This window comes from Phodopus roborovskii, unplaced genomic scaffold (assembly GCF_943737965.1).
Source record: "Phodopus roborovskii unplaced genomic scaffold, PHOROB, whole genome shotgun sequence".
Classification (NCBI taxonomy): domain Eukaryota; kingdom Metazoa; phylum Chordata; class Mammalia; order Rodentia; family Cricetidae; genus Phodopus; species Phodopus roborovskii.
The window spans coordinates 3,160,103-3,181,586 of record NW_026126436.1 but is presented as its reverse complement, the minus strand read 5'-3'; the positions used below and the strand labels follow the sequence as shown (position 1 = coordinate 3,181,586).

At 41.5% G+C, this 21,484-nt stretch overlaps 1 protein-coding gene across 1 annotated transcript in view; it reads right to left on the bottom strand.

Annotated features, from left to right (window-relative positions):
• The window catches only part of Mdn1 (midasin AAA ATPase 1), a 134,037-nt gene that overhangs the window by 18,165 nt on the left and 94,388 nt on the right, over positions 1–21,484 (bottom strand). Inside the window, exons 64-85 of the mRNA XM_051187490.1 lie at positions 20,290–20,451; positions 19,889–20,162; positions 19,057–19,292; positions 18,597–18,692; positions 17,967–18,061; positions 17,469–17,590; positions 16,980–17,126; positions 16,359–16,468; positions 15,759–15,832; positions 15,098–15,296; positions 14,536–14,698; positions 12,946–13,092; positions 12,041–12,167; positions 11,041–11,146; positions 10,285–10,400; positions 8,868–9,350; positions 8,435–8,661; positions 7,880–8,035; positions 7,551–7,729; positions 6,638–6,799; positions 4,444–4,581; positions 2,259–2,397 (exon numbers count right to left, since the gene is read on the bottom strand). Coding sequence (XP_051043447.1) covers positions 2,259–2,397; positions 4,444–4,581; positions 6,638–6,799; positions 7,551–7,729; positions 7,880–8,035; positions 8,435–8,661; positions 8,868–9,350; positions 10,285–10,400; positions 11,041–11,146; positions 12,041–12,167; positions 12,946–13,092; positions 14,536–14,698; positions 15,098–15,296; positions 15,759–15,832; positions 16,359–16,468; positions 16,980–17,126; positions 17,469–17,590; positions 17,967–18,061; positions 18,597–18,692; positions 19,057–19,292; positions 19,889–20,162; positions 20,290–20,451 — 3,658 coding nt within the window. The remainder of the gene's footprint in view (positions 1–2,258; positions 2,398–4,443; positions 4,582–6,637; positions 6,800–7,550; positions 7,730–7,879; positions 8,036–8,434; positions 8,662–8,867; positions 9,351–10,284; positions 10,401–11,040; positions 11,147–12,040; positions 12,168–12,945; positions 13,093–14,535; positions 14,699–15,097; positions 15,297–15,758; positions 15,833–16,358; positions 16,469–16,979; positions 17,127–17,468; positions 17,591–17,966; positions 18,062–18,596; positions 18,693–19,056; positions 19,293–19,888; positions 20,163–20,289; positions 20,452–21,484) is intronic.

Here is a 21,484-nt window from a genome sequence, read left to right as displayed (position 1 = left end):
GGATTATAGCACAAGCATAGCAAATGATGATTTGCTATAAAAAATTAATTGTGAGGGGCTGGAAAGACAGCTCTGCAGTTAAGAGCATTGACTGCTCTTCTAGAGAGCCTTGGTTCAATTCCCAGCACCCACATGACAGTTCAAACTCACTGTAACTCCTGTTACAGGTACTCTGATACCTTCACACAGCACACATGCACGCAAAACAGTGATGTGCATAAAGTAAATTTATATTGTCATGTTTATAATGCTAACAAAACACTAATAAGATGTTAAAACAAAAGCCAACTACAGAACTGAATGTAATGTATGTGTGAGCTCATATGCCACAAATGAGAAAAATACACTAGCATTAAGTGGCTCATGTGGTGGGCTTAACAATGTTTATTTTGTTCTTACAGTTTGATATCAAACATCTACTATATTTTTACTTTATTACCGTAGGTTCATGCATGGGGCTGTGGGATTGTACAACAGCAACAACTAGTGTTTAACAAGCTGACCCACTTGGGGAGCCCTGCTTGGCAAAGCTGACTGGAGGCTAGATGACTGATTGTTCCTGTCTGTTGCATTCTCAAGTGCCACTGCTATGCCTCCCTAATAAGAACAGCTGTAGTGTTCTTTCAATAGCCCTTTGGTGGTGTGTTTTATACTTGTTGGGCACACAAATAGCTGTGGATGGTCAGGATGATAATTTCTGCCTAGCTGTGTAAGTCTGATGAACAGAAATAATACTAGGATATTTTACATCACTCAGACTGACATAAGAGTCTCAGTCACAAAGACAGTCTTTAACAGACAGCTAACTTTATAGACTCCAGAACAAATTCAAAGCAGTTTGGTTGCCCCTAGAGACAAATACATGAGGTCATTTTCCCAGGTGTTGTTTTGTTGGTTCAAGGTAAAAATAGAAGCAACTTCAGTAGACATAACTCCCCGCAGCAATGGACCTTTCTGCACGTATTCCAAACCCCACGGTGTAGCCAATTGTTTACTTTATGGGAACCCTCACCAACTTAGAGCATGGGTCAATGAGACATTACCAGCCTAAGAGAAACTACTTGGTATATCTTGTGTCCTGAGAATGGGTTGAACCCTGAAAATGTAACTTACAATTGTCCAGAGTTTGGCTGTGGGAGAGACAGTGGTGAAGCAGAGATAGTTGTATAGAGCTGAGAGAACTTCTGCAGAATATGAAGTGTGTGTGTGTGTGTATAGTGAGAGATGGAGAAGAAGCATGAGGAGTGTGAGTAAAGAAAGAATGATATAAAAGATGTGTGAGTGAATAAGTGAAAATGAGTGCGTGTGAAAGTGTATACAAAGAGAAATATGTAACAGCATGTAAAGAGATGTAACTGAATATAGAAATATGAGAGAGATGTCTATATAAGAGAGACATGTAGCTGTATGTAAAGCATGTATCTGTGTCAAGAAAGAGAGATTATTTAAGATGAAGTGAAAGGTTACTACCAGGAAAGTGTGTGCTTGTTCCTTTTTCTCTTAGGTTAACAACAGAAAACATATGGTTTATTCCCCCTCACTTCAAATAGAAAAGTCTAGCAACCCTCAGATTAAAATTTTTCCTAAGCTCCCACTACTCTGAGGCTTTCTCTTTATTACCCTGGAGCAGATCTGGGAGCTAGCCTCCCATGGTCTGAGTATGTATGTGCATGAGTGTAGGTGTGTTGGGGTCAGGAAAATGACACCTGTCAGTTCTTGTTTTCTACATTATGACACAGGGTCTATTTTTCTGCTGAATAAGGCTAGTACGCCTACCAGCTTCTGGTTTTTTTTTCTGTCAATGTGTCCCATCTGCCACCAGGACTGCTAGGATTACAGATGCTCATGCTGGGTTCTGCGTCTGAACCCAGATCCAAGGCAAGAGCTTTTACTCACTGAGCCATTTCTTTTTAGAATACTTTTGTAATAATTAAGGAAAAAGTCACTAAAAATTTATTCAACAACAAAGAAACCTCTTCAAATAAATTCAGAGCCAAACTGCTATAGTTCATCTTGTTCTTTCTGATTCCTCTGCAGACCACTGAGCCAACAAAATCAAGGTGTGGCTCACTCAAAAAAGAACCTCTAAACCTGTAAATCCCCACCTCCGAGGGGGAGATGGTCAAGGCACACACAGGTGTTGGTGTGATCTGCAGTTACAGTGAGCAACCTGTTTGTTACAAAAGAATACAATAGTCTCCTTATTGAGATCCTATAAGTTTCTGTAGAAGATATGTAGTATCTGACACATCTCAGACCTTCTTCGAGCTCGCCATCATGCATTTTCCCGTCGAAGTCTTCTGACATCTCGATGGCATTATCCTCGCCTTTAGTTTCAGGTTTTGAGTCAAGGTCCTCCTTGTCCTTCTCTTGACCCTTCTGAAATGTATCTTCCACCTTTAGGAAAAAGTATAAGAGCACTGGTGAATGCTGTGCTTCCCGTTTGCTTCACTTCTAGACTATAAATGTTAACATCGTGAAAGCACTCTGCAGCAGGACAGAGAAAACATACAACAGGAAATCTGACAAAGACAGCCATACATAGTAATTTATAAAGGCCAGTCTGCTTCACATTTATGAAGTTTTTATCTTATTGCTTTTCTGATTAGGAATACAGAATTTTATTTGGGCTTTCTTTATGAGAATTGTAAAACGCTGTCACCACCACAGGAAGAAAAACCCAAAAATCAAAACACAACAACCACCCAATAAAACCCCGGAATCAGTATCCCAGAGACGTTATAAAGAAAATGAATTTTCCCAGGAGTGGTGGTGTTAATCAAGCACTCTCCAAGGCAGAGTTACAGGGAGATCTCTATTGAGACTGAGGCTAGCCTAGTCTATGTAATTGTGTCCAGCTAGATGTGGTGGCATGCACCTGCTATCCAGAACTCAGGAGGATCAAGTGAGATAAGCCTGGACTACCTGATAACATCTGACTCTGCACTCCCCACACACCAGTCTCACTATCCAAATCTTTTCTCTTTGTCTATCTTTAAAACAATAGGGCGCAACAGTGTAGTTGGGGATAGACAGATGGCTCAGCAAGTAAAGAGAACTAGCTGCTTTTCCAGAAGACCTGGGTTTGGTTCCCAGCTCCAACATGGCAGCTCACAAATGCCCAGTAACTTGAGTTCCTTGGCATTCAATACCCTCTTTTGGCCCCTGAGGGCACTATGTGCACAGACATATATGAGGCAAAACTTCCATACACGAAGAAAAAATATCTTAAAAATGTTTAAGTTGAAATTAAGCAGTTTTTGGTAACAATTTATCCTACTTAATGTTGGCAATGGATTGTACTTTTCTATAAATTTCCCATTATTTCCAACTAGGGAAGTACTATATGACTGAATTATATATAGAGAAATATAGAAAAGTTGAAATAACAATAAAAAAAAGTAGAGTGCCATCACATAAAACACTAGTGCCAAGAAAAATAATTTGGATTGATCTACCTTAAAAACAACAAACAAACAAACAAACAAACAAAAAAACAAGTTGTCATGCAGTGGTAGCACAAGCCCTTAATCCCATCACTTTGGAGGCAGAGGCTAGTGGATCTCTGAGTTCCAGGCCACTCAAGGTTACAAAGTGAGAACTTGCCTCAAAATAGTTGAAATTTTATCTTTGATGCAAATTTATGATTTGATTTAGATTAGAATACTGGTAAAAAGAAATAACTTTATATTCCTTCAAGTCACAGATGACAACTTTAAATGACCAATAGTAAGATTAAATATACATACATATATAAACAGATAAAACAAAAAACACCAAAGTTTAAAATTTCAGTATGTCTTTGCCTTATTATTATTATTTTAAGGCAGGATCTCATAGTCTGGCTTGGCCTGAAACTCAATACATGGTGAAATGAACCTTGAACTCTTGACCTTCCTGCCTCTACCTCACAAATGCTAGGTTTAAAGGCATATGCCATCACACCTGGTTTTCAAAGTAAAAGACAAAATGTATTATTGGCCAACACTGCCAATACTGTTTAATTATTCATTTGTAATAACCTAATCTTCTTAATCTTAAAATTACTACTACCAGGACTGGTGGGATTTGATCCCTAGAACTTACATAGTAGAGAGAACCAACTCTACTTCTTGCCCCCAGACCCTGTACACATGTATGCCTCATTCTACCCTTTCACAAAATAAATAAAATGTAATTTAAAAATTAAACAAAATAAGACCAATTACTCCCAATCCCCAAAGTACTCTATAGAATCATCAGCAAATGCACATTTAAAAACAAACTGTAAGGTCATTCCTTCTGGAACTATAATCATAACCTGTGGCTGAGTTGCAAAGGCTTTTAGGTTTTTATTTAAAGACCCACCCAAGTTCCAGTATCTCTAGGACTAAAAAGATGAGTCTGTTGAATTTATTAGACACTGAAGAGGAGAGTTAACTTATGCAAGCAGTGAGAACCTACCTGTTCTTCATTTTCGATCCGGTCACTTACATCCTTCATGCCCTCTCCATCTCCAATTCCACCTCCCTCGTAGTCATGAAATTGTGTCGATCCCTCTCCTGATGAATCTTCCATAAATTCTTTAGGTAAGCAAAACCCCTAGAAGAGAAAAGATTTAGCAAATGCTGTTATAATCCTGCTGGAAATGCAGTAATCTTTGACATTTTTTTCCCCTCTTGGAACTGGCAGGGATCATGCAGTTTCAAAGCTTGACACTCTTAAGACTTTAAGCTTTGTAGAGGTCTCTAACACACAGTAATGCTAAATTGCTGAGACAAAAACAAGAATGAAATGTATCAGGATAGTTAGGGTGGTTAAACACATCTACTGAAGAGAGGAGACAGGCTCAGTTTCAAGAAAGTAACAAAACCGATTCATTCAGAAAGAAGCTTGTAAAAAAGTACTAAAAGTAATGGCTGCCAATCAGAAATTGTATGTACAGAAAACATGCAATTGGTCAATCCAAGGATAAAAATGTACTAAAAAAAAAAAAAAAGAAGCTGCTAATTATCAGAGATCCAAGATGAACAACCAACTTTGCTACAATGAAGCAGCTTTCTGTGGACTGAAGTTTTAACTAACACTGAATCCCTATGTCTTACCTACATTAAATTTCAGCACCACTCAGAAAGGTTATATGACTTGGACACTTAAGCACACTCAATTTCAAGGTATACTGTTTTTAGAAAGCTGCCTGGAAATGTTCAAATATTTTTCTACTGAACTGCTGTATGGTATGGTATGGTATGGTATGGTATGGTATGGTATGGTATGGTATGGTATGGTATGTATGTATGTATGTATAAGTTTCCCAAGACAGGGTTTCTCTGAGTAGCCCTGGCTGGCCTTCTTCTGCCACCCGAGTGCTGACATTAAAGGTGTGCACCACCACTGTCTGATTTGTATTTTCTAACACTCATTTATTGCCGTGTGTGTGTGTGTGTGTGTGTGTGTGTGTGTGTGTGTGTGTGTGTGTGAAAAGGTAGTTGTGTACATCTACAATGCATGTGTTGGTCAAACTTGCAGGAATTGTTTCTTCCCTTCTACCACATGGGTTTCAGGAGTTGAAGTTAGGTTGTCAGGCTTGGTAGCAAGTCCCCTCACCTGCTGAACCATCTCACTTGCCTCTGAGCTACATTATTTTAAGAGAGGTGCTCAGATACAGGCAGATGAATGAGTCCACACAGGAAGGAGATTCAGATATCCTTGGCAGAGCATACCACTATAGCAGTTCTAGCCTGGACCTAGTCACCAGGCTGCTGTGCTGCTATGGAGCTCAGACTGAGGCCTGTTAGTAGACACAGATGGACATCAAGGCATCTTCTACAGTGCACAGTGTCCTTCCATTATTTTTTGTATAGTTTTCTTCAAGAAGTAATGAGAAAGGAGACAGGGGAAAACCTGAAGACCTGTCACTTAATATACACATTTTACTCTTTTGGATACGAGGCCTCAGGATGGCTTCCCACTTTGTAACTCCAGGATTTTAGAGACTAAGAATTTTTAAGTATTTTACAAGTCCAGACCCCTATTCTGTTTGTAATCTCCCACCTCATTTATATTGTATGCAGTTGAAGAAATCTCAGAATACTAAGGAAGGAATCAAAGAAAACTTTTAAAGTCATTTGAAGGTGGTGCTCACAAAAGTATCCAACTTGAGTTTAAGAACTGGATTTCTATATTGTGCCATGTCTTCTGGATTTCACTGTTTGTGAATCAAGGACAAGCCTATAGTTGCTACAATTTTGCTGCTTTTCACAGTAGTGCATGTGTCTTAAGGAAAGAAAGAACAACTTTCTTTTAACACTAAGAGCCCCTTTTATCATTTAATCATAATCAGACTTCTAACAGCCTTGAAGAAATCTATCTTGTGAGTCTAGCTCAAGAGATATCTGATGATTTCAAATCGACAGGGAGGGATGGCTGATGTAAGAGAAGGCAGCAGCCTTTACACAGCCCCTTTGCTCAAGGGGGATTTGGGAGTTTTAAGACCTTAGTGAAAACCTGCTTGGAAATCAGTTTCCAGACAAAGCCCTAAACCCCAAGGAGATAGACCACCTCCTGGTATTTCTGAGAGCCCACATAAAGGCCCAGCAGGCCCTGCAGAGATGTGAAATGTCTTTGTGACCCATGGCATTCCACAGACAGTCCTTACCTTCTGGGCGAGCTCTGTGAAGGTCTGGGCAAGCACAGAGAGCAGCTTGGCAGTACTCCGGTGAGTTGCCAGAGACAGGGTCAGGAAGAAAAGGACAAGGTCTGAGAAGCTGCAGAGCATGGGTACCAGGCGCACTAGCAAGCAGCAGGACTGACTGAAGACCTGAGACAAGCAAACACCCAGTTATATTGCTGAAAAGGAATTCCCTCCAGAGAGACTTAGGAATGGGCTGAAAGTTACTTATGGTAAATCGCTCAGAGAATTTTTCCTTACACACATTCATAAAAACTCACTGTATATTCTCAGTCAATCATTTAGTTAACAGTATCATCATCATTATTACTATTGCTACTACTATTATTATTTTTGAGACAGGATCTTACCCTGTAGGCCAGGCTGTCCTAGAACTCACCAAATAGCCCTGGCTGGCCTTAGATCCATGCTTCAGCATCCCAAGTGTTGGGATTACAAGTCTGAATCATGAAACACTGCATATAGCATTCTTATCACTGCCTCCTAACATGGATGCTGGGAATCAAACTCAGGTCCTCTGATACGGCTGTATATGCTCTTAATCGCTTAAACATCTCTTCAGCCCACTTATTTTGTAGGACATTCTTAATTCTGTTTCATTACATTTAGTGTCAACTCTGGTGTACTAGTAAAATTCATTGATAAGTCCTTCTTTAAAAAGGATATAGTTTATACTCAGGAGCATGTGATGGGGATGTGACACGATGGGCATTCTGGATGGCTAGTGGTTTTGCACCTTTCAGAGCAGCTCAGTCTTTTCAGAACCTATCAGTGAGCTGGGCACTTGGGTTTGCTAAGAACCCTCCCCATGGAGTGAGGTGAAGGTCACTTTCTTCATCTACTCTGAGAAGCACTTACTCTGCCAACAACAGCTGGTTACCTTGTGCTTGGTTGTGTTGCCATCCTCATTGCAGGACTTTAACCTCTCCAACAGCTCAGAGACAGAAGAAATTATTTTCTGGACATGTAAAGTGCTCACACTGGCCCAGAAGTTGTCCTCTAAGAGTTTTGTTAGATGTCCTGGTTGCAGTCTCTCAAAGCCTGCCTCTTCTTTCATTTCTAGCAACACAAAGCAGCAAAACAACCTTTACACAACTCTACTCATGAAGCCTATGTCTAACATCTGTCTTTTGTTAGCCAAAGAAACAAACCACTAATTTAAAAATCAGATCAACTCTAAAGTTAATTTTTGTGCGATTTCAGACATACCATCTTCTTCTTGTGGTCTCTTTTCAGTGGTGCTGTCCTCTGCTTTCTTACTGTTTCTTTCTGCTAAGTTCTGGATGGTGCAGAGGATGACCCGAATGGCAGTTTCTACTTGCTCTGAAAAGTCTTCAACAAAACTTTCCTCCAACATCTGGTTTCCTAGTAAGCAACATGGTATACAGCAAAGCTGAATCTCAAGCAATACTTACTGTCAAGTGGCTGTAAGTAAAGTGCTCTATTATTTGCTAGTCACTTTATGAAGCTGTGATGGATCCAAGGACAAAAAAGGCAGACTCCTTGCCTGTTGAACCTATGAAACCCATCATTTTATCATTTTCTGTAAATGTTACAAAAACAAACAAACAAAAAGCAACAACAGTTAGGAGGTGAGCACAAACTCTGAGTTAATCTCACATATTGCCGTTAGGCATTTCAGCCTAAGGGAAACTGTAACATGAGTGAGCCTGTGCTTCTCTTAGGCACATAGTTACAATAGGACAGAACATATCAGTAAAAATCTGGACTCAATTTCCCATCGCCTCACTCCTAAATTCTCACCTCCTTGCTTGTGAGAAATGAACAGACGGGCTTTCCAGGCAGTGAAGTCATCTATGGCTTTACTCACTTCCCCTCTTAGATATTCCAGGCTTTTAACTAATGCCATGGGTGAGCCTGCTTGCTCAACCTCTATCCCTGGAAGAATGAACAAGGACTCTAGGCCTTGCAAATGAGATGACACTTGGGACAGGCAATTCAGTCCAGAAGAACAAACTTCAAAATCTTCCCTGCAACAGAAATATCACAATGTTAAAAAGAAGGGGCCACAACCAACACCTACTCCCTTTTCCCGCTAACTACAGCAAACACACTGTGTCTCCAAGTTTAGTTAGCGCCATGCAGGTCTGCTGAAGAACAGGACTCAAGCACAATTATTTTCATGATTTTTAGCCCAAGGCAGAGAAGTCTCTAAAAGCAAGACAGACACACTTACCATGTATGAAAGAGGGTCTCACAAGAGTGCTGTCTAATTTTGTCAACACCAGTTTTCATGGTTCTAATGGTTTTCAGCAGCTCTCTCAATCCTGTAGTTGACTGTTGCCAAAGTTGATCCTGTCTCTGCATCTGGCAACCAGATGGCAGCTGACTTCTAGGTATTGGGGATGGGTAGCTCAGATCAGAGGGAAGTAAGTCTGGCACTGGTCCTGATCCTGGTCCCTTGGTGTCCATTCTTTCCAGGTGAGGGGCAGAAGGCTCCTCCTGCACTGGGGCATCACGGGGGCCTTCAGTTGCCCCTGCACTGGGACAGCACTGGAAGAGCCAGGAGAGCTGCTCCAGCAGGATCTGGCTCTGCATGGCCAGGTGCTGTAGTCGTTCTGTCCACTGCTGCACACTGTCCTGAGGCGGGAAGGCCACAGGATAGACCGGTGGCCCAGCCAGCCTGCTGTGAATCTCCTGGACACAGCTGAGGAGGTTCCTGTGCAGAAAAATATGGGGAAAGGACAATGGCATCTTCAGCCATGCCACCAGGTTGTTTGCATAAAGAGTAAATTTGTCTGTATGCATCTGAACAAGTGTGGCTTTTTCATGTAATTAAGGGCTAGGGATGTAGCTCAGTGGGAAAGGACCGGTTTATCAGCAAGGAGGCAGAATTACACTTACACACAGAGACAGACACACAGACACAGGGTGGGGGAGTCATCTAAGTATTTGAAAACAGGTAAAAAGTCTACTAAAATGCCTCCCTAGATTTAACATATTCTTTAGTCTTTCAGGAAAGGCATTAAAACTCATGACACTATCTGCCAGCCAGCAACAGTTACAGCACTGCAGTAATTTCAACTCTTACTACCTTACAAATGTCCTGTATTTTGCTAAATAAGCCCTAAGGAAGTGAGCAAGCTATAGAAGCCAAACTGAATACAGTTCAGAAATATTGTCTCTGAGCCAAGAATTCCCTCAACAGATGCCGACAGCCTTCCTAATGCCCTGATCTTTTTTTATTATATTTCAATTGAGGAAGAAACTGCCACCTGGGGAAATCTAAAAGCCCAACAGAGGCAGACCTAACCCCAGTCCCAAAGACCAGGAAGCCCCACAACCAAGAACATAATCCTGACTATCAGCCTATCACAGTGATGATCCTCATTCCAGACCCAGTTCACAACTCTTTACTGTTCTGACTGGGCTTTGAACTCACTCCACAGACCGATTTTCACCAGAGCATGGATAGTAAGTACCATGGCCAGACATCAAATGAAATGGTAGGGCCAAAAGAAAGTCTACCTAACCTCTTTGAACTCAAATCCACTTAAGAGAGTGGAGGGTTTTCCTCTCAGCATATGAAGCAACTCTGAGCTGACTTGCACAGATCCTCTTAATTTGTTGCAACCCTCCTTGCCAGAACATACCTGAGGAGGATCCACTGCTCAGTCAGTGTGGTCAGGGAGCGGCGCTGTCGGATGAGCAGCTTCATCAAGTGTGCTGAGAAACCTTTACACCTATCAACATTCCCCATGCCAATCTCCTGGCAGGAGGAAGAGAAAAGGCATGCTGAAGGCATTGCTGAGAACCCTTGCCCTCCCCACACATGCAGAGGGTACACCAGAAAAATATTTCTTTAAAAAAAAAAAAAAATTTTTTTTTATGTGTTTGTTTTTGCCTGCATGTTATGTATGTGCACCATGTACATGTCTGGAGGTCAAAAGAGGATGTCTGATACCCTGGAACTGGAGTTACAGAAAGTAATGAGATACTATGTGAATGCTGGGAACTGAACCTGGGTCCTTTGCAAGAGCAGCAAGTGCACTTTACCACTGAGCCATCTCTCCAACACTCTATTTCTTAAAATTCAGGTGAACTTATGCATGCACAGTGGGTGTGAGCAATAGTGCATCATGTCTTCTAGCAGTGGCTTTCAGACCAGCTTCTAAAGATCACTAACATCCATGAGAAGGAATGAGGAATAACACTAAACAATGACAGATGTAGTCTGCTCTCATCTCCCAAGAGTAAAGCTGGTCCTCTTGGCAGATGCAATTGAGCTTATTAAGATGTCCTAGGATCCACACTGTTACACTGATTTAAACTTAAGCTTGTTATTGCCTGATAAAGACAGTGACATGAATGAACAGAGCAGATGCTTTCCCCAGCCCATGTCAGTCTACCTTGACAGGAGTTGCTAGGGCTGCAGTAAGCCTGGTGTGCCGTGCAAGAGAGCGATAAAAATACTTCTGGCACCCATCCCACAAAGATGAAATTTCTGTGAGGAGCCTAGAAAAGAAATCAGGAAACTTATTATATTAAAGCCACAACCGCCCACAGAAGATCCCAAGGACTCAAAACTTCTGAGTATATTTTGGCATAGCCCAGAGCCAGCAGTTGAAGTCCACACGTCTATGAGGAGGATAATTAGTGCTGAAAGCACTACCAGCAAACAAGAAGCAGCAATGTCTGCCTTCTCCACTGAAACATTTATAAACTAATTTGATGATGGAACGTATGCAAAACCCGAATGTGAACAAGGAGGGGCTGGTCAGGTAACAAGAACTAGGGACAAACATGCACAAAATGGAAACATGGGGCCACACAGGTGCTAGAGGATAAACTGGAAAATATGTGTCCTTTCAAAAGAAGAGGGACAGCTCCATCACAGCTGCATGGAGACCAAATGAGAATGCAAGCCCATTTGGCTAATACCTTGAAAAACTAACTCTAGGAAGCTGCTATACATACAGTTTCCCCCTTTACAAGGCTGCTCTGACCAGATGCTGAATATTAAAACACACCCAGGTCATTTGGGGACCTCTAGTAGATAACAACACAGGCAGCTCAGTGATCAGTTCTCAAATCGAGTATTTTAGAACTGACATACAAGAGACTGCAAAAACTATGGCCTCTAAGAGGTTCCTAGCTGTAGATTCAGGTCGAGTAAGCAGAGCTTAGAGAAGCCAAAGGAGCAGAGCAAGAGGACATGGGGGGAGGGGACTGGCTGCAGGTCAGTAGTGAAGCACACACTTTAGCACCACAAACCAACAGAGCAGTGTGGCAAACACAATAAGGCACAACAAAAGGAACACCAACATATTGAGTGTCAGACCCTTTTATAATCTTTAACTCTTGAAAGTTTAGTGACTTCCTCCATGTACAATTTAAAAACAAACCAACCTAGAATCAGCCTCCTGAGTGCTGCTGACTATAGACAACACGCTCTTGAGATCTAACGGGTGAAGATGAAGCAACTCTTGAGGACTTTTTGAACGGGCCCAGGCAAGACCTTTTCGATATGACAGACCTAGGAAATCAATCAATAGATGCATTAAAGCAAAGTAACTCAGTGAGAAAGAGCTATGCTTCCTAATGCCCCCTCTGTCAAAGTAAAGTTTGTGACATGTGTCACCAGAAACTTGCCAGGAATAACACAGGCTTAGGTAGCCTGGGATGATAGTCCATGTCTATAACCTCAGCACATGGAAGGTCACTGAAGAAGAATCATGAGGCCAGCATGGACTATGCCACAGTAAAGAAATGCACTAACTAAACAGATCAATCCCTGCATTTTAACACAATCCCCCAAGTGACTCAGAACTGAGAAGCACTGTTCTCTACCTGTGATAGGAGAGTATAGAATACTGCTGAAAGCAGAAAATATCAGGCTGACATACTTCACCTGAAAATGTGTGGGAACCAGGAGTTCACTGCAGCATTTTCCTATCTGTGCCTGGAACTCTCATTAGAATGACATTCCACAACTTTGCCTAGTACTTTGTTTTATATGGTTTCAGGAATTACCCCCAAATCACTCACGTCACCCCTAGCCCTAGGCTGATTACTGTGGCTGGAGATGAGGCTCAGTGGTTAAGAGCGCTTGCTGCTCTTCCTGATGACCCTGAGTTCAGTTCCTACTACCTGCACTAAGTAGCTCACAACAGTCTGTAATTCCAACTCCAGGGGAAGACTGTCTCTTCTGGCCTCTCTGAGCATCCTCACACATCCCATGCCCACATGCACACACTAAAACTTTAGGCTACAACCAAAAGTTAGTAATTGTACTTTCCAGTGTTTCAAGTTACCAATTTTTGCAAGGTGTTTAAAGAGATCTGATAAAGCACGATGCTTCTGCATGAGGATGTGCTTGGCTTCTGATCGCTGCTTTTCTTTTTCTGCAGAGGGATCCACGTTTAAGCTCTGCAACTCACTTACAGAGGAAATTACTTCACCTGTAGGGAAAATGTAAAATTCCAAGGTCATATTAATAAGAGCACATTTGCTTACTCTATGTCTAGGACCTCCTGTGGCACAGGGGCCATACGTCATTCATCTTTCACTTGCATCTTAAAAGTCCCTAGCATTTGGCAAGTGTTCAATGAACTGTTTGAACTACACTTGTAAAAATGTATGGAAATGGGAAAATAATGTACCTCTTTGCTTCATCATCTCTTTAAAATAAACCAAACCAAACCAAACCAACCATCAAACAAACCTATTTATTGAGTACCAACTCTGTAGTTTATGACACCATAAATTATAGTCACCCAAGGGGAAGAGGAACATCTGATAATTGCATTCCATGCCTTCTGTAGCCCCAATTTTTTTTTTTTTTTTTTTTTTTTTTTTGAGACAGGGTTTCATTCTCTGTGTAATAGTCCTGTCTGTTCTGGAACTCACTTTGTAGACCAGGCTGGTCTTGACCTCATAGAGATCCATCTGCATTTGCCTCTTGAGTGCTGGTATAAAAGATGAGTACCACCATGACAAGACTAATTTTTAAAAATTATTTATTTATTTTTACCTGGTATTTTGCCTACATACATGTCTATGAGGGTGTCAGATTCCCTGGAACCAGAGTGACTGCTGCAAGCTGCCAGGTGGGTGCTGGGAATGGAGTGAGTCCTCTGGAAGCACAGTCACCGCTCTACTGATCTTGACCGCTGAGCCATCTCTCCAGGACTATAGTTCTGCTTTACAAACCTTTCTATTTTTTCCCCTTTTGGTGAGAGGGTCTCACTACGTAGCTGGCCCTGAACTCAAATACCCACCTGGTTCTGATTCTTGCTTGTGCCTCACTACACCTTGCTTGACTAACTTTTGTTCTTAAAAGATTTATCACCAAGTGGTGATGGGGACTACCTTTAATTCCAGCACCCAGGAGGCACAGGCAGGAAGCTCTCTTAGTTCTAGGGTCTATAGAGTGAGGTCCAGAACAGTCAGGGCTACACAGGGAAAATCTGTCTCATGAAAAAAAAAAATTATCTTTTAAATGTTATGTGTGTTAAGTGTTTGCCTGCACATATGTCAGTGAACCATTTGTGTGCTGGTGCCTGGAGGGCAGAGGAAGGTGTTGGATCTCCTAAAACTGCCATGTAGATGCTAAGGCAAGGAGTCATTAGAATCCCAGAGTTTGAGACCAACTTGGACAATGCAGAAAGATACAACAGCCAACCAAGATCAAAGGCAGTCTACTATTCCTAGTTTACATGTGAGGATAGAGGGATGAAGTTAAGACATTATCAGCAGACCTCAGCCTTCAGACTTTGATTTATAGCACACGTGTTTAAATAATGTATGAGACATCAAAAATGACAAAGGTACCATGTTCCCGGCAATCATAGGCAACGGGGGCCAGAGAAAGTTTCACTTATGCCATGGCTGTTAGCACTCACCAGTGAACTGGTCAAGGCTTTCCACTAGGTAAGGTAGGGGGCTCTCCTTCATAAACATCAGGCACACTTTCCTCATTCGTTTTGAGAGTCTTGGCAAGCGACGCAGAAGCTCTCCCTCCACAGATGAAGGACCAGCATCCTGACACTGTTCTGCAATGGAAGCCTTTGAGACAGTACACATCAGTGTCACTACCAAGAAACAGAGTAATAACTTCTCCACCCTGACCCCGCTTTGTCTTTTCAAGACAGAGTTTTTCTGTGTAACTCTAGCTATTTTGGAACTTGATTTGTAGACCAGACTAGCTTCAAACTCACAGAGATCCTCCTGCCTTGGTGTTCTGAGTGCTGGGTTTAAAGGCATGTGCCACCACCACTCAGTCAGAGTAAGTTTTAACTGACTGGCCCAAGATCATGGTAGCATAGCCAGGCAAACAACCGAATACTACATAAACCCAAAGAAAACCCCAAAGGCATTCCTTGTCTAGTTTCCAGTTCATCCCTTAATCTGAAATCTTGCTTAACTACCCTGGGATTAAATATGCAGCATTCCACAAACTAGTACCTGCCAGGCAGTTGGTTGTGCCAACAGGGTATCCCTCAGTGTCCTGTTCAGACCCTGAATAGGCGATGTCTCAATTGCAGCTTCCTCTGCTGGCTTTGGCAAACAGTCAGGATGTTCTTCCTTGTTGCTTTCTACCAGACATGACTGACAGGGTTCATTCAGGGCAGCTTCAAATTTCTTCATGAATTTAAAGAGGGTCCTGATTTCATGTAATAATAGATGTAATGTTAAAAACACATCATGCTAAGGGAATTTGAAAGCAAAGAATTATAATACACACACACATATATATATGTATATATGTGCTCGTGCACACGTGCATGCACACACACACACTTTTATTTTTTATAACTGTGTAGATCTCCTTAGGTAATCATAATCATTTTTGATTATTAAGAGAAAAAATATGCCAAATACTGTTACCCCACTGCAGCCAGCCATATTGGGGTTGCTATGCTCAAGATAAATAGCTGGTGAGTGGCAGAAGACCAGCCCACTGGACACATAGCGTACTCTACCCAAGGGATACATTTTTCCTGCAAGTAAATTTTGTTCATGGTAGCATGAGGGTAGTACAGGTCAGGCTGGGGAAACATGGTACATGTTTTCATACAGAGTTGTGGTTTTGAAAGGGCACCCCCAGTTTTAAAAGACAGATTACCTATGAGTCTTTTCCACAGACTGCTTAATGGACCAGAAGCTGACATCATTCCACTTTGATATCTTCACAAACTCCTGAAAAGGACGTTCAGGAAATGGCTTTGTTAAGCTTGCATCCCCTTTTGCCATACAGCAAAAGAGCATTCCATTCTAAACATAGGACTGTGTGTCAGGGAATATGTAGAAGACTAAAAGGAGAACCATGTATTTGCTTGAGTCAATGAGAAAATTATGATCAATGGTGATACCAATAACTCATTTGATAGACACTCGAGCTTAAAAATCACCAAGTTATTCATGGTCCTCATGTCAGCACTGGCTCTTCAACTCTAGTTTTCACTGAAGTATTGAAAACAGGACTCTCCCTGCCTTAAGGCACTTCATGTCCCATGTGATATGACATACCCCTGAGGTAGAGGAAGAGCACAGAAAAGACCAGTAGAGCACACAGACTTTCCTGTGGTGGCTCTCCCACAAACTTCTACAGCCTCTTCTCCTTGTCTCTTGCCTCACTATTGTAAGAATCACAGAAGAGAACTAAGGAAAAGAGATGGGCTGATTTTGTTCTTTCAGGAGTAATTATGACAGCTATTCATCTTACTTTAAGTTCTTTTTCTATGGGAGAGCGAAGTTCCACAATTTTAGCTTGGACTGGATCAAGAAATTGCTTGTAAAAATGGTACAAATTCCACAGAACACTGCAAAGTGAATCTGGAAGACATAAAGTGAAAACAAACATAATATACTCACTGTGTTGCTTCTGGTTCCAACCTGAGCCTTCTTTATTACCCATGCCATAGAATTACAGCACATTCCAGTCAGGTTTGTTAAAACCTTGTCTGAGCTTAGCACTCCTCAAAAATCCAGATTGTCAAAGCTGTTGAATTTTCATTTCAACTTCTAGCAGATTTACTGCCATTTTTTTATAGATGATATACTGAGAATTTCTTTAAAACAATCCTTCAGATTCAACTCATAAAATTAATAGACACTATACTCATTAAAAAGCGGCCTATTAAAATGTTTGCCTCAACTCTCCCTCATGTACAATCTACATTCAATTTATAATGATGACTTAATTCCAAGCCTGATGGGGTAGTAACTGACACCAGCAATTTTTACATGGGGCTTATTACATAGCAAGCTTCTGATAAACCATGGCTTCATAGACCATGTTTCAAAATAAACAAAGTGCACAGAGAACAAGGGAAATAATTCTTACCTTTTCCTTCAATTTGTGGCATCAGCAAGACATGACAATGGAAAACCAGTAACATTTGGAGTCGTACATGGAATTCTCCCAGAGAAGATCCTTCAATAAATGCTTGTAATGTGCTGACCAGCAACATCAGGGTCATCTGCTTGTCATCTTTAGAGAGTAAAAGAGCAAAACATACATGTGTCTTGTACCACCCCCCCCACGTCCTTAAAATGCATGCAGGGTACCATGCATCAAAGGAGAAAGGGGCATTAGATAGGTACCACATCAAACTGAAGCAAAGATTACTGTTACAGTGACTGGCTTCCACATAAAACCTGTTAAGTTATGTATCAAATGCACTCACAGCAAATTATAAAACAATAGTATGAAGCAGCTTTAATTCAAGCATTTTAATTACTACTTAAACTGAGTTAGTACCTGGACACGCAGAATAGCATCACTTTACAATATGACTGGTTCTCCAGAGCTTGCAAAAGCCACCTGCCTTACCTTCTTGTTCTTCTGTGCGTTCTTGCATGTGCTTTTCCAGCATCTGATAGATAGAGAACCAGTGCTTGGTGGATTTCTCAGTGTGGCGTCTCATGGTATTATCCAAACTCATTGACCAGCAGCTAATCAGCAGTGAGTGGGGGGAGGAGGGAAAGGCAATATTTGAAATCACAAATTCACAATTCAAATGCTCACTTTTTTGAGGAGCAGGAAGAGCCAACCCCCCTCACTATGTAGGCCTGGATGACTTCAATCTCACAGTGATCCTCCTGTCTCTACCTCCAAAGTGCTGGAATTAAAGATGTGTACCACCACAACAGCAAAAACTCACCATTTTTACAAATGGTTCCAGAGAAGCTGTTGAGTTTGCTGCCTCAGAATGTATAGCCTGCATAGTAATGCTTGGCTTTAAGTTCCATGATTAAAGCATACCTGTAACTGCCATGTAATATACATAACCACCCCCCCCCCCGGGGCAAGCAGGGAGAGGCCACTTACTTCAGCTCCAGTTTACGCCACCGAATGATCATCTGACTGACTAAATCGAGATGTTTCCGGAGAGACAATGCTTGACTTGCATTCTCTTCCCAATCCTAAAGAAACAAAGACCTTTTATTGCCATTATTCAACCTCTTAACTACTCCCCCCCCCCAGTGACATCTTGGTTTTTCCTTAAGAGAAGACTATTGGACACATAACAATTTTTACCAATGACAAGTACAAATTCACATTGTGATACAGCTCGCCCCAGTGTCCCAAATAGTCATGTGACCCAACACCACAGAGCCAAAGTTAGAAGCAGACAAAAAAGCGGTTTGTGACTGTCAGAATTTGTGCTGCTGGCTTTTATCATGAACACATTCAACTAATGACTTCTGTTACCTGGGAAGACAGCAGACAATGTGGGGGCTGTGTGGGGGTGGAGAAGAATGCTTGAAATCTACCCCAGCATACTGAGCACCTAGAGTCCTGGCCACCAGGCCCCACTCTCACCCCAAATCAAAAAGACCAAGAATTGTCATCTTTTTCTAAACCACACTGGACCTTTCTGTTCTAACATGGGTGTCAAAAGAGAAATATTGCCAAAACACCAAAAACTGAAACAAGGAAAGGAAGAAATCATCTTACTTGCGCCTTTGCCAGAAGGATTTCCAAGCCATTCAGTAGCTTTGAGATGGGACTGGAAAGTGGGAAACCACGAATTCTGTCCATTACAACCAGAAGCTTAAACAAAGAAAAAGATTTGGGTATCTCAATGGATCAGTGACTGACAGTGATGAGTCCTGATAGGAAGTTTCAGTTTATGTCTCACAAATACTTATAAAAAACTGGAATAAAACTTTCCAGGCTATGGAACCGCCTGAAGGAAATCTTTATATAAGCTGCATTATTGTGGAAATAAGACTGCTTTTGACTTTAATATTTCCTATATTAAGAGCTATTATAAAATTTGCTAAAACTGTCATGTTCACCCTGCAATTATGGTAAGCCTTTGTTTCTGTGTACAAATGTGCAAGTCAACATCCCTGGAGATAGTCTGAAGCCACTTCATCTGGGCAATTCCCTCCTTCCCAGCTGGTTGTATTACCTGCTGAAGTACGGGGTGCTCTGGCCAATCCTCCAGCAACTGATTGACAGCTTCCGAAAGGCCTTGAAGCACAGGTTGGCACTGCCGGGCTTCTGCCACATTGGGGTGCTGGTAGAAATCGTAGGGCCCATCTGGCTTCATCATCAGGTCTGAGGCTGACTCCCCACAGAGAGTGTTATAGGAGAGAGAGCAGGCCAAAAGATGACTGCCCAAGAGCTGGTCATTCAGCTCAGCTCCTGTGAAGGTAACCAGACCATGGAAAAGTCAGTGAACTCAGTAAGAAATGTAATAGTAAGTTATAAAGATGTCAGAAACAATGAACTACTTGGGACTAAAGTCTCTTTCCAATACAGTAATTGATGAGCTTATGCTGGAAAGTTCATGCAACCAACTGATACCAAACCAGAGACTGAGAATTTACAGAATTGCTGAGTTCCAAGACTGCTTTAGAAAATATATGAAGCTAGACACAAGAAATATATCTCAATGTGAGGCACTGAGGTTGTACTCCTAGCATCATAAAAATTAAATAAAACCTCAAAAACAATCCCCCATGAATCTGTTAGAAAAAACTATGAAGACAAAGTGGAAACATTTCAAGGAAAAGCATCACACATATCAGGTCTGTACCTTTTCTCACAGGACACTATTGAAAAAGTGTATTATCTGATTATTGCAGACTTTTAAATCAATTTCTTAACATTTTAAGCTATGGGAACTAAAACAGTGAACTAGATGAAAATGGGAATTTCACTAACTTAACTGTTCCAGGAGCATCAATATCATCTACTCATTCTGATTTCCAAGAGTATTATTAACAAAACTTCCATACCCATCAGAGGGTAACAGTGTGTCACCAGAGATGCTCCAGTCTGATAGCAAGACAGAAACAGGCTGAGGTAGTGCTTTGCTTCATGTGGTGGCACAGTCTGCTGGTACCAAAGGGACCGTGCAAAGCTGAGGCACAACTGCTGATGTATCTGCATTACTGCCTGCATTGAACTCTGCGATAGGAGAGCTGGGTCTGTGGCTTCCTCCTCCTCTTGCCCACCCGAAGCTCCCTTTTTCTCCTCCAGTGTTTGTTCTATCACAATATCTGCAAAGTCCTAGACAGCAATAGAACAATTCACTTGATTACCATCAGCAGGAAATGAAGAGGAGTGTGAACCATCAGAACACTGCCATTATGACTGACACACTGACTGCTAATACAGCTACAGAGCATCTTGCTACCTTTTCATGCAGTGGGAACAGTTTCCTGAGCTCAAGTTCTTCTTCCTCCTCCTCACTCAGGGCTGTCCTGCAGCTTCTGGTCCGGTATCTGTACAGGCTATTCTCTTGTTCTGCCTTCTCTTGGGCTATGCGTTCCTGCTCATCCCATTCATTGATGATCTCCTGAAAAGTTACATGAGCAAAAAAAGAAAGCATTCGCAAGACTCATGAATCTTAGCTTCTCAAGTACGAAAGTACCATCTGCTCCAAATACCAGTCAGCAGCTAAGAAGTAAACTTCCATGTAGCAGAGAGCAAATGAGCTTTCTTTCAAGCTGTGGGTCTTCATCATTTTCCTGGCTGCTGCATTGCTACAAATTCAAAGGTCTTTAAGTCTGCTACAGTACAGCTAATCCTAGGGCCCTTTTTGTTCAAGGGGGTGGGGTAGTTGACAAAGAATACACTTGGTGGGCACTTTAGCAAGCAGGCCTAGGGTTAAACATGACTATGCTAGATACTTCTTGAATGCCCTGTTACCCCAGATTTTAGGTCCTTAAATTGCCAAGAATTACAAATGATGATAGGCAGAGGCCAGCGCAGTCTAAATAGTGAGTTCCAGGCCAGCTAGAGCTACAGGAAATCTCGTCTCCAACTACAACTGAGATGTATTTGTATTAAATGAAAGAAAACAAGACACAATCAAATGTTTCTTTGTTTGGTTTTTCTAATCATAATTAAAAATTATAATTTAATTAGACATGTATGGATGTTTAGCTTGCCTGCATGCCTGTGCATTGGGTGTACCTGGTGACCAATGAGGCCCAAAAGAGGGAGAAGGATCCTCTGGAACTGGAGATGCTACAGATGGTTATGAGATGCTACATGGGTGCTGGAAATCAAACCCAGGTCCTTTGAAAGAACAGCCAGTGCTCTTAATTTCTGAACCATCTCTCCAACCCCTTCTTTTCTTTTTTTGAAACGAGGGTCTTAAGTATCTCAGGCTGCCCTCAAACTCCTTAATGTAGCACATCTAAACATGAACTTCTGATCCTGCTGGAATTAACGGATGTGTGCTTATGCTGCCACCAAGTATTTCTGAGGATTGAGGAAATAGCATTTACCATTAAAGAAAGATAGTTAAATTAAAAGCATAAGAAGTATGTTTAAATTTTTATATTTTTAAAGACTCAATTTTCATGTGTTTGAATGTTTGCCTG